The sequence below is a fragment of the Stigmatopora argus genome, chromosome 6 (assembly GCF_051989625.1).
Source record: "Stigmatopora argus isolate UIUO_Sarg chromosome 6, RoL_Sarg_1.0, whole genome shotgun sequence".
NCBI classification, from domain to species: Eukaryota; Metazoa; Chordata; class Actinopteri; order Syngnathiformes; family Syngnathidae; genus Stigmatopora; species Stigmatopora argus.
Genome location: NC_135392.1, coordinates 2,091,447 through 2,103,387, shown reverse-complemented (window position 1 = coordinate 2,103,387; position 11,941 = coordinate 2,091,447). Strand labels below are relative to the sequence as shown.

At 40.7% G+C, this 11,941-nt stretch overlaps 1 protein-coding gene across 1 annotated transcript; it reads right to left on the bottom strand.

Annotated features, from left to right (window-relative positions):
- Positions 1-823: 823 nt before the first annotated feature.
- Positions 824-9,278, bottom strand: dennd6a (DENN/MADD domain containing 6A). The gene is made up of 19 exons (XM_077603632.1): positions 9,245-9,278; positions 8,868-9,156; positions 8,429-8,467; positions 8,300-8,342; positions 8,030-8,142; positions 7,449-7,529; positions 7,271-7,376; positions 6,361-6,440; positions 6,233-6,292; positions 5,285-5,340; positions 5,079-5,201; positions 4,892-4,987; positions 4,711-4,805; positions 3,867-3,932; positions 3,742-3,806; positions 3,311-3,400; positions 3,065-3,228; positions 2,353-2,455; positions 824-2,289 (listed from the first exon to the last, which is right to left on the bottom strand). The coding sequence occupies exons 2-19, from the start codon at positions 9,102-9,104 to the stop codon at positions 2,083-2,085; spliced, it is 1,824 nt and encodes a 607-aa protein (XP_077459758.1). The 5' UTR covers positions 9,105-9,156; positions 9,245-9,278; the 3' UTR covers positions 824-2,082.
- Positions 9,279-11,941: the final 2,663 nt, after the last annotated feature.

Genomic DNA, 11,941 nt, shown 5'->3' with positions numbered 1-11,941 from the left:
GTGGCTCTAACTCGGAACAGGACGACGCAGAGCCAAAATGGCTGCCGTCGTGAAAGAAAGTTTAGTCTTTTTGATACAATGTACTTGTCCTAAAAGACATATTTCAACAAAATATAATACAATGTTACAGAAAACCAGGACTCAAAACAAATATCAATAAAATAAAACATTAATAAAACCAAAATAAAATGATTTTTTAAGTATGAAGTCTTAAAAATTGAAATAGATTTTACTATTTGACATTAATAGAAATAGCTAAGTCTAATTTCAAGAAATTAAATAGTAAAAAAAAATAAAGAAAAGATACAAATGGCAGGAAATCTCCATATAGCTGGTCAAACATTTTATTAGACTACTAATAAGTCAAGAAAACATTTTTTTTCATTAAAAATAAGGAAAAAAAGGTATTGTTAATTGAAATGATCAAACATTTTACATCATAAATGATCCAAGTGGTTTTATGTAGTGGTTAGATTCTAACGTCCCTATTTCATATTTGCAAAATAATTATTTGTACATGACACCTTGTACAAAAACTTTGTTACATACACAGAAATCAAGGAAAATATATTGTTAAAATATGCGTTTTTCTTATAAATATAAAAGTGTGCATCGTCTGAAATAAAATTACAAATAATACCGTTATTAATGCTATTTAAACACAATTTTCACAAACTTTGTCAAAACTTCATTAAAAAAACTGGACTGGAATGTTCTAAAATATTAAAATTTTAACCAATCATGAGGCATCAAATCATTCTTAGGGTTAGAGTTAATTAATTTTTTTTTCCAATTCTAGGGAAATTTCCATGGATTTTTTAAAATTTATTTCTGACAGCAAATCTACGATAATTATCAGGAACTTTTGTACACTTTTCTGCCAAAAAAATGAATTAAAAAAATAAAACCTCCTTATCCACATGATTTACAGAAAATAAAATTTCAAAACAATACAATCATGAGTACAGTTTGACAAATTTTGCAATAAAAGGGCTTGTTGGATAAACTCGAGCACCGTGTGGAAATTTTCCAAAAATGATCTGCCAATTTCCCCTTCCACAGTTTAAAAACATGAAATAAAAACAGAACATAAAACTATCATTAATGCAGTCAAGCAGCAAAACCTGTAACACAAAATGTTATTATTCACAATGCAAAAAGAATGAAATGCTAACGCTAGCATCTCATTCCTTGCCATTGACGTCATTCAACGGCCAAAATGGTCTAAAATCGACTAAAAAGACTTCAAAATGAATCAATTCTACATAAACAAAGCAAAAATATGTTTCTGTATTGTGTATGTGAAATTTAGTGAGAATTCCTGAGATTTAAGGCCTTTTCTGCTGGCATATTTAAAAAAAATCAAAGAAAACGTCAGTTTAGTGGGCATAAAATAACTATTTGGCTGAATTGTGTTGCCAAAATAAATTGATAGCAACAAGAAATTTTGACAAAATTTTGGGAAATTTTCCTTATAAATTTGGAAGACTTTCAGCAAAATTTGGGAAAAAATGATTAAAAACTGAGCAGAAACTCATAAATGAACTGGAATTGTCTCTTAAAAGAGCCTTTAAATTAATAAATTTAGTGCTCTAGTGTTTTAAAATTCTTAAACGTACGCTCTAAACTTTTTAAACGTACTTTAAAACTTCCCAAAGATCCCCAAATTTTGCTGAAACTTTAAACCGAATATATATCATCTATACGTGTATATAATATATATAGTATATGGTATATCATGAAAATATGGTAACTATTGAACAGAGTTGATATGATCCAAGTTTTCTGCGTTTGCAAAGTTACCCCAAATGACTCGTCTTGTGGGTGGGGCATTCCTTCACAGTCTCTCAAATTCTCCGGAGGTCAGGTGACACGGATGCAGCATCCCGATTGGCCGCTGCGTGTCGCTGGTGTGGTTGTGGTTGTTGTGCTGTTTCCTTTGAAAATATGAAAATAAAAAGCGCCCGGATGGGTCGCCGGGGTCCTTTGTATATTGCTGTACGCAAACGGGAGGAAGAAAGTGCACTTTAAAAGCAAAAAAAAAGCTCTTCTCGGAGTGGCGGCGGCATCCTGGCTCCTCGGTCAGGGCCCGTCGGGTTTGTGCAGGATCCCCCGGAGGTCCGGAGGCAAGGCCAGGATGACGGCGTCGATGTGAGCTCGCAGCTTGGCCAGCGTGCCGGCGCGCACGGGGAGACGTTCCCTCTCCGCCTGAGCCAGTTTGTCCTTCAACTTGAGAAGCAGGTCCACCGTCTCCACCTCCGAGTGCTTCTGGACTCTCTGGCACAGGTCCTGATGGGGACAAACGGTCAGGTGGCGTAAATGGCATGCTAAAAAACAACCTCCTCTCCTCACCTCCTCGCAGAGCGCCTCCAAGTGCAGAGCCTCCAGTTTCTGCGTCATCTCCTTCCTCCTGGTGCGGAACCAGCCGTCGAAATTGGGAGATTTCAGGAAGTGCCTTCGGCAGAACGCGGGGGGAGTGAATTACAGGTTAGAACGGGAGGGCCCCAAAAATGAACCTACTTGCCGCCATTGATGGCAATAGACGTCCAATCCGTTTTGACTGAATGAACGAAATGAATTGGACTTCTATTGTTGTCAATTGCAGGCAAGGAGTTCATTTTGCGTCACTTTGTTGAAATTTTAGGGTACTTACAGTTTACTTTTGGTATTTATTTTGGTATTTATTCTCTACCATATTTATTCGAGTAGAACGCGCAAAATTTTGTACCAAAAAACTGAAGCAAAGTATGGGTGCGCGAATCCTGGAGAAAAATTGCCCTCTGCCGGTGAAAAAGTCCCGTCCGCAGCCGTTATGTACAATGGGAGATGTAGAACCTGTCTTTGTCCGCCAGGTGACGACAAATTTTAGTTACAAATTATGGGTGCGCGTTATCCACGGCTGTGTGTTATACTTGAATAAATATGGTACATTTGGGATTCTTTAGTTTCTAATGAGAAGGCGGACATCTTCAACTTTTGATTTACGCCGACGGCACTGAAAAGCAGCGAATCGGAGCCGATCTCGTGCTAGCCACCGTCGTTGCGATAAACGGGAAGGACATACCTGTAGAGTCCGATCCAGTCGCCCTTGAGCCTGGAGGTGAGCTGCGGGCCCGCCTTGTCCAGCGTCTTCATAAAGTCCTGCTGCACGAAGGCCCGTAGCGCCGGAGGACTCTTCCACGGGCTGATGGACTTCTGAAGCGGCATCAGGCCGGCAACGTAGCGCTCCTGCGGCAAACAACGCGGGGCCACCCTTCAAAAATCCGTCCCACCGTTATCTTTGACGGAGCGGGCGGGCGGATCGAGCTACCAGGGGGATGATGAAGCTCTGCGTCAGCTCCAGGAAGTAGCGCCGCAAGATGGCCGTCTGAGCCGCCGAGGGACGCTTCTGGTGGATGCCCTGAGACAGAAAAAATGATCAAATTTTAAAGCGCGATGGAGACGGTAGGGGTAATGACACAAAAGAAAATAAACTTCAAAAAAGTGAATTACCGCAATTTCTCGCAAATTAGCCGCCTCCGCGTATAAGCTGTACCCTTAAAATTGCATTAATTGCATCATTGAATTGTACAATTTCTCGCGTATAAGCCGCCCCCTGATTGACAATTTTCACCTCCATATTCATGGTTTTAATAGGGAGTACAAATGTGTTACTTTGAAGGTAAAATCATAAGAAAAATCTTTGCACGTGGTATTTCTGAGATCATATATAAATTGAAAGGAAAGAATGAAAAGGGTGACCTTCTGTAGCTGCTTGATGATATCCTCATCCTTGTTGAGATAGGGCTTGTACGCCGTGTACACGCCTGAAAGCAGTCGGAATTCAGCCCAGGAACATCTCAATGCAACCGGTAGCGGAAATTTACCAGGTTTGGAGTCCAGAGTTTTCAGATTCTTCAATTTCTTCACTTTCATCTGCTTGGCCATGTCACCTATGGGAAAAGCACCTTTAAGCTTGGAACTAAAAAAGGATCGGACGTCAATAGCGCCCAATGAATGAAGGAAAAAAAAAAAAAGTTCTTCCTCTGGCCGAGATGCGCCCTCCCACCAACGAGTTTATCACTTATCGACGTCCAATGAGTGAAGAAACAAAATTTGTTCTTCCTCTGGCTGAGTTGCACCCTTCCAACAGATAGTTCAACACTACAGTAATCCCTCGGTTATCATGTCTTCACTTATCGCGAATTTACTACTTTGTAAAAAAAAAATCCGCTATTAACTATTTATTTTTTTAATTTTTTAAGTTCATAAAAATGTGAAAATCCGTGCACTTTTGAGACTAGGACTCAGCACCGAAGAAAAAAAAAGTTAATAGGGGTGACCCTACTACTACAATTTTTCGATTATGGCGGCCATATCTGGTCTACATTAACCGCGATATTCGAGGGATTACTGTAGTAGACAATCCAATCCATTTAAAGTGGGAGGATTGCCAGCGAATGAACATTCATTGTTTTGTTTTTTGCATTGACAAACAGGTGCGTTTAGGGTCCCCTCGGAAATCACAGTCTCGCAAACGATAACCCCAAATGCAATGCGGAAACACAAATACAGTATCCACAACATGGATCGTCACGCGATGGTATCGCTTTACGACCGATCTGTTGGTGCCGAATGTGGTTATAAGTTTATATACTTTGTCAATTTAAAAAAAAAAAAAAAAAAAGGTATCAATATCACTCCATACGGCCCAATTGGATTTGGAATCACCTGCTTGCTTGGTGTCGCCGATGCGGATGATGTGAGGCCAGTGCTGCAGCGTCTTGGCGAAGAAAGGGTTGGTGACGCCGAGGATGACGGAAGCCCTGGCGGAAAATGGGATTTTTTGGAGGGCGGTTTCCTCGCGTATTTTTGAAGCTAGAAAAAGTGTACGCTTTGAATTTGGACTGACGGGGCCTGCGTCCTGGTGGTGTACTCCTTGAACTCGCTGTCGTGGATGGTGAAGTAGGGCCGGAAGTCGCTGCAGTAGCGCAGGGGAGAAATGCAACTGCGTGCACAGAGAATTTTCGGTCTCGCGTTAAACAATGACAACGTTTGAAACTATTTTCCACTCTGTAAAATGTTTGCAGTGCACCCACCTGACCAGCGCCAGAACGGTTTCCGCCGACTCGGCGGGAGAGGGCGCCATGACCACCAGGGCCTCGCCGAGCAACACCAACTCCCACAACATCTGGATGTGGAAGAAGACTGGAACGAAACACCTGCGCACACGCCCACATTTCATTTGGGTTCCGTTCCGAGGAAAGTCCTGAGGGGACCGTGTCTTCGGTTTCGAGGTTCTCACCTAAAGAGGTCCACCTCGTGGATGGTGGGCAGCACAATGGACACCAGGCTGTCACTCTGTTGACAAAAACACATGAACATGAACACTGACACAAAGAATCATATTATATATCAGTGGCACTGGATCATAAGTCACATTTTTTGAGAGGGCAATTTTCCTATTTCATCAGTAACCAAAAACAAATACACGTTAAAGCAAAGATGTCAAAGTGGCGGCCCGGGGGCAAAAATCTGGCCCACCGCCTCATTTTGTGCGGCCCGAGTCAGTCAATCATGAGTGCCAACTTTCTGTATATAGATGTATATTATATTTCCTGATTTTACCCTTTTTAAATCATTAATTGCAATTTTTTATCCATTTTTTTCTTTTGGTGTTTTTAGGTCAAAAAGCATTTTGTAAAATCTAAAAATAAATATATAAAAATATTTTCGGTTTTCCACTTTAATATTGAATATATATATTTTTTAAATGTTTGCATTTGAAATGAAAAACAAATGATTATTAGATGTTTTCCCTTACTAAGAAAAACAAGTTCAAATAAACAGTTCTATATCTATAAAAAAATGAATATTAAGGGCTTTTGATCCAGTTCTTATAATCCAATTTTTAAAAAAATCTAAATATTATATCTAAAATGGTCTGGCCCACATGAAATCGAGTTTATGTTATTGCGGCCCGCGAACAAACCCGAGTCTGACACCCTTGCGTTAAAATAACAGTATTAAAATGGAGGACAGGTTTAAATAGACAACTGTTCAGTTTTTTTTCAGATAACTATAGCCTAAAAAAAGACATAACAGCCTGTCGATGGTTAAAGAGAAAAAAACCCACAAAAGTTGCAATTGAGTGTGCAGGACCTGGCAACCCATGAAAAAAGTGCGACTTATAGTCCGGAAATACGGTAAATAAATTGGACCGGGGACGTTATGGATGCGTGAGAGTCATCACCTGATTGGACTGGACCAGCTGCGACGTCCCCGGTTTGTCGTAACAGGTGGGGATGCGAACCTGCATTGGGGCGCACTTGTGTTAAAAAAAATGCAGATTATTATAAATTTTTTATTTTACGCTCTAACCTTGATGACCACGCCCATAATGGGCAGGGTGAGGATCCTCCCTGGATGCGGCGAGGGCCAGCGGTCTATGTCGTTACAAGCTAAGAGGGCAAAAGAAAAGTTTTTCTTGGACAGTTGTACTTATTTTTTGAAATAATTTGATAGGTTTTTTTCCCCCCCATTCCTGGGTTACAACTTTTTCTTTCCATTTCTGGCATATGTCCTTATTTTTTCACTACAGTTATCCCTCGGATAACGCGGACAATGGACCCATGGCCGTAAGAAGACTTGGACTAAAACCTGTAAACCTGTTTTTTTATTTATATTAAGTGGAAAGGAACTACCGCATTTATTCGAGTATGACCCGCAAAAATTTGTACCCAAAAAACTGAAGCATTTTTATTTATTTTTTTATGCCAATTCAGTGTCAGTCTGCAGAATGTCTCCACCTTGTGGACTTCCTGTGTGTGGCTCCAGTTTTTTTACCTAGGTCTACAATGTATTGTGTGTCTGTCTTAATACTGCAACCAAGTAAATTTTCCGAATACGAGATGAAATAAAATTGTAATCTAATCTATTTTTAGTCACAATTTATGTCTGCGTTATACTCGAATAAATACGGTATTTTTACTGTGAGTACCGTATTTAAAGTAGTTACATTTTTAAATCTATGCATTATATTTAGATATTAATAGTCTTTTGACATGCTTATAGCAGCAATATTTTTAAAAAATACACTTTTTGATAATTGTACTAAATTATTATAGTTATAATGGGGGTGATCCTAGTTTGTGGTTTTTCGTTTATCGCGGGAATGTCTGGTGTACATTAACCACGATATTCGAGGGATTACTGTAATACTTTTCAGGTATAATATATACCGTTTTCCCCCCTGTTTATAATCATCAGTTTTTGTTTTCTTCTTACGTACCCGCCTCGAGACAGGGTTCATGCTTCTCAAAGTATTCCGGAGCCATTATCTTGAGCAGCGAGTGGAAGAAGGTGACGTAAGGCAGCTTACTGATCAGGACGAGCGACTGTGGAACAAAAAACACGAGTTCAATGGAAAAAAAAGATTTTTATACACCCGGATCACTTTTTTCATTCACCTTCTGGAAGTAGCCTCTTTTTAGGGACTTGTCGCGCACTTGACGAAAATACACGTAGCCGTAATAATGTCCTTGCTCCCTCTGTGGACACACACGTGTGCGGCGCATACATTTTTAATAACATTGCAGTCAATGATAAATCTCTATGGGTGAAGATATTTGTTGTTTGAGATTTTTCAATGTAGGATTTCCCAGTTTGTCATTGGTTAAATGTATATTCAGGCTTCAATGGGTTATTTGGGGGTGCGCCAATGGCATATTTTAGCATGTGAGTCGACGCAGAGTCACCCGATCTGCCAATAGCGAGTCCAAATTCGATACTGAGGAAATATATCAAGGAGGGAAAAATAGCGCATCCAATTAGCCCCGCCCCCTTAAACAGAAGCTATCCGGCATGAAAACCATTTTAGATTGTCAATCGCAAAAAGCAATATTTTTGTAAATCCGTTGTGCAACACAAAATACACATTTTGTTGAAATATTTGGTTCTCATAAATAAATAAATAAATATGCTATGTAATGAACTGAGGTCTATTGATTGTGACTTTCTTGACTTTTATGCTGTCTGACTGAGGTACGACCTTGAGACATGGCGGCGCGTCCCTGTCGCTCGTCTCCAGGAGGAAAGCCAGCGACGACTTCCTGTTGGAGCCTTGGCGAAATCGGAAGCAGAACTGGGTGTCGCCCAGGCAACCTAAAACCCCGGCAGAAAACGTGCAATCAGGCTAACGGCTAATTCCAAATATCTCTATCGAGACAGACCTATTATCATTTTCATTCTTTAAGAAAAAAAAGAGGATGAAATATAATGTAACCTGGTGAAAAAAATTAGTTTTTTCACAACAACTTACCTGAGTTGGAGTCTGGGAAGGAGAGGTAGCAAATGCTGGTTTTCTACGAGGAAAAACCACACCAAAGACAGAATTGACTCGTTGTGTGGACGGTCCAGGACGTCGAAAATTGGACACGTCTCCACTCACCTCTTTTTCCGACAGTTTGGAATGGTGCGGGTAGATCACCTGGAGGATAGAAAAGTGCTCTTTCAACACCAAAATAAAAACATTTCGTCACAAAATGTAGTTGTTCAGCTACCAATGGAAAAACAGCCCAAATGACAAATTCGGGGGAGTAAATCTACAGTATTCACAGAATAGTAGTTGGTAAAATGATCTTCAATTAGTACATATTTTGCCAATTACTTTTGAGCTAAGTCCATTTTTCTTTCTTTTAAATCCCAATTTGTACGTTTGACACCACTTTCGACTCCCAATTTAGCATTACGCAGACAGCTTCAGGAAATGTTGTTGTTTTGCCGTCCAGGAATTAGTCGGAGCCCAGAACATAGCTAACTTTTGGATCGGCTCCCTGGAGACTTAGTTCTCCCGGCGCGCCGTGTGACCTCAGCGGGTCTTCCCTCACCTCCACCGCCTGTCCCAACTCCAGGTCGAAGCCCACCACGCAGATGCAATGCAGCCAGGTGGAGAAGCGGTCCCAGGGCAGTAAAACGGTGTCCCCCGCGGGCTCCTCTTCGTCGCCCCCGGGCCCGGCCGGCAGCGTTATCTCCTCGGCCGGGGATATACTACTGGCGTCGTGGTCGTCCAGGTCGTCCGATTCTTCCACCGGTTCCCCCAACTCCTCCGGGCCTTGCAGAGCCATAACGAGCGGCCCAACGCGGACTTTTTGGGAGAGAGACAAAGTGTTTCCGCCACTGGCGAAAACAAAAATAAATGTTTATTGTTCTTGCGGGAAGGCAAACAACAACACAAGTCAAGAGGCGCAGTGGCGCGATTAGCCACCTAGCTTAGCCACCAGAGATGCTCCAGACGAGCCGGTGTGACGTCAGGCGAGTACGTCATCACGCAGACGTTCCTGAGCGGAGTTGCATTCAAGGGCGGCACGCGGAAGATGGAAAAGCCGCAGTCGATATTAAACTTTAATCACATTAAACTCGTTGAACTAAAGTTAATTTTCATGTCATGTGGTCAATAAGCCACTAGAGGAGAAAGTGTGGAAGTTATCTCATGTGTCTCACAGTGTGTTCACCATGCCACATTCGTTTTATAAAATGTTGTACAGTAATGCCCTGAGATACGAGCTCAATGCGTTCCGGGACCGAGCACGTATGTCAATTTCCGCTATACAGACGCTCCCCTACTTACGAACGAGTTAGGTTCCGAGCGATTGTTCATAAGTTGAATTTGTTTGTAAGTTGATTCAGTGCTACATTTTTTATTATAATTTATGTTTAAGGCCTATATAAGTATATTGAAGGTTTATACAAGTGCATTTGTATGTTTAAGGCTTGTATAAGTAACACACATTGGTTTGTACTGAAAAAACATTTAATAAAATGGAGAGAATATGTACAGTACTGTATAGAGAGAGAGAAAGAGATTTATGTATTAGAAACTGGCCGAAAGAAGCGATCTAACGACGATTGCACAGTTTTCTTCTTTTTTTCATCATAAATGATGCGGTAGCACTGTATGGGATCATTCAATTGATTTGCAAACTTTGTGCAACGTTCAATATTTGGGTCCTGCTGCTCGATCTTTATGTTTATAAATGGTACTGACGGTCGAACGATTCAACTTGAATCGTTCAAGTTGTATGCCCGTGCAACGCTCACGACTCTCACGCGCATCAAGCTTCGTTATTATTGCCACTCGTTTCAAATGAAATGGCTTGCCTCTTCCTTGCACCTCCCTCACTAGAAGCCTTTCGCTTTTCACCAACCATATTGAATAATGGCTGCACGAGATATTTCATGATAAAAATGAAAAAGGTTCTTTGCGCACTGGAGATATGTCACGCACTTAGGCAACTTACGCACTGCAACGAACTGGGCAGAGGAAGGTGGATGCTGGGTGAGCTGAGCCCTCACAGCGCCAAGCGTATTAGCGGCGGAAAGAAGCACTACTCGGAAAAAGGTGCGCAATACAAAATCGAACTTACGAACATTTTTTGACATAAACGCAATTTGCAGACATGTTCGTATGTACCGTTGTTCGTAAGTAGGGGAGCGTCTGTATCTAAAATCCATTTTTTTCCCACAGAAATAAACTAAATACAAATTGATCCATTCCCATCCCCTGAAAAAACACCCAAAACAGGATATTACAATGGAAAAACATGTTTTTCATGTTTTTATTTGTTCAAATTCACCACCTACTCACAGTAACACCACCCGGACGGCCGCATCGAAAACCATCTCATATGCTCATATCTCAAATTTGTCTCGTATCTCCAGGAAAAAAAATGCTCAGAATTGTCCTTGTATCTCAAATTTCTCATAAGTTGGGACACTCGTATGTCAAGGTATTACTCTATTGCTTTCTATATACTACTTTAATTCAATTCATTCATTTTCTGAACCAATTATGTTTAAAGTAAATGAAGGTAAAATGGTTTAATTCAAGTGCCCTCCCCGAGATCTTGATGCATTCACCCTCACATTGCTGTGACGATACGATGCTCCCAAGTGGTATTGATTTCCGCTCCTCTTCCAGGATCTCAACACACATATTTATTGATCTCTGCAAGCATAATTTGATACCTGCCACCCACCTGGCTGTGAATTTCATCACTCGTACAGGATGGAAGTCAACAATTTCAGCATTGAGATCCTGAAATAAAACTAGCAATTTGTTTCCCTGCCACAGATACCAAATGTTTGCTCAAATGGAACAGCGAGCCAATTATTGACTAAAAAATCCACTGCTTTTATTTTACCCATTGGCTGCCACCGGCAGCAATAGACGTCAAGTCTATTTGGACTAGGATCTAAAAACAAGTGCTGCTACAGGACTAAAATTATACTACTACCAAGGACTACTACTGTCCGAGATTTGATTTCCAACTGCTGGCCAACCTACCCAAGATGGCTGCCAGCTACACAGGCCACTTTGAAAAAAAAGAAGTGCTTGTTGCCCTTCCAATGGTGATGAAACACATCCAAATTTTAATCAGCCATCTGCTGTGAATTAAAATGACTTTATTCCAAGTAGATGCCCACTCCATTTGCAGTGAGGGGGTGGAAGCGATATGTCTGTTGTCATTTCCTCGAGGAAACATGATCCTTACCACTTGCTGGTTGGTTTACAATTTTACAAGTGTGTCATACTACTCCTGTTTTATTTGTCATAGCAAAATAAAACATAGCAAACATGGACCTATTAATTTATCTTTTACAGTAAAAAGACAATGCATTAAAATGCATAGGGTTAGTTTTAGAGGTGATTTTTTAAGATACGCCTTTTTAAAAGTTAAAGGTCACCCTATCTCAGAAACCTGGATATCATAATCAAATACGTATCAGTTCTGCAGTAGAAAATATGACCTAAGGGGGCGTTCACGTGTAATTTTTGACTCAACAAGTGGTATTTACCATTATTACGACACACCATGAAGGCAGCATATTGCTACAATTGGATGTTAACGAGCCCCCTGTCCTCTATTAAAATAATAAAAATATTAATTAATTTTTTAAAAAA

What these genes read in the sequence shown, in the direction of transcription:
- dennd6a (XM_077603632.1), bottom strand. Translation starts at nt 9,104, where the DNA reads ATGGCTCTGCAAGGCCCGGAGGAGTTGGGGGAACCGGTGGAAGAATCG. An exon ending in CCAAACTGTCGGAAAAAGAG is followed by an intron (nt 8,343 to 8,428) that starts GTGAGTGGAGAC and finishes TTTTCCTCGTAG; the next exon opens with AAAACCAGCATTTGCTACCT. An exon ending in TTATGGGCGTGGTCATCAAG is followed by an intron (nt 6,293 to 6,360) that starts GTTAGAGCGTAA and finishes GCCCCAATGCAG; the next exon opens with GTTCGCATCCCCACCTGTTA.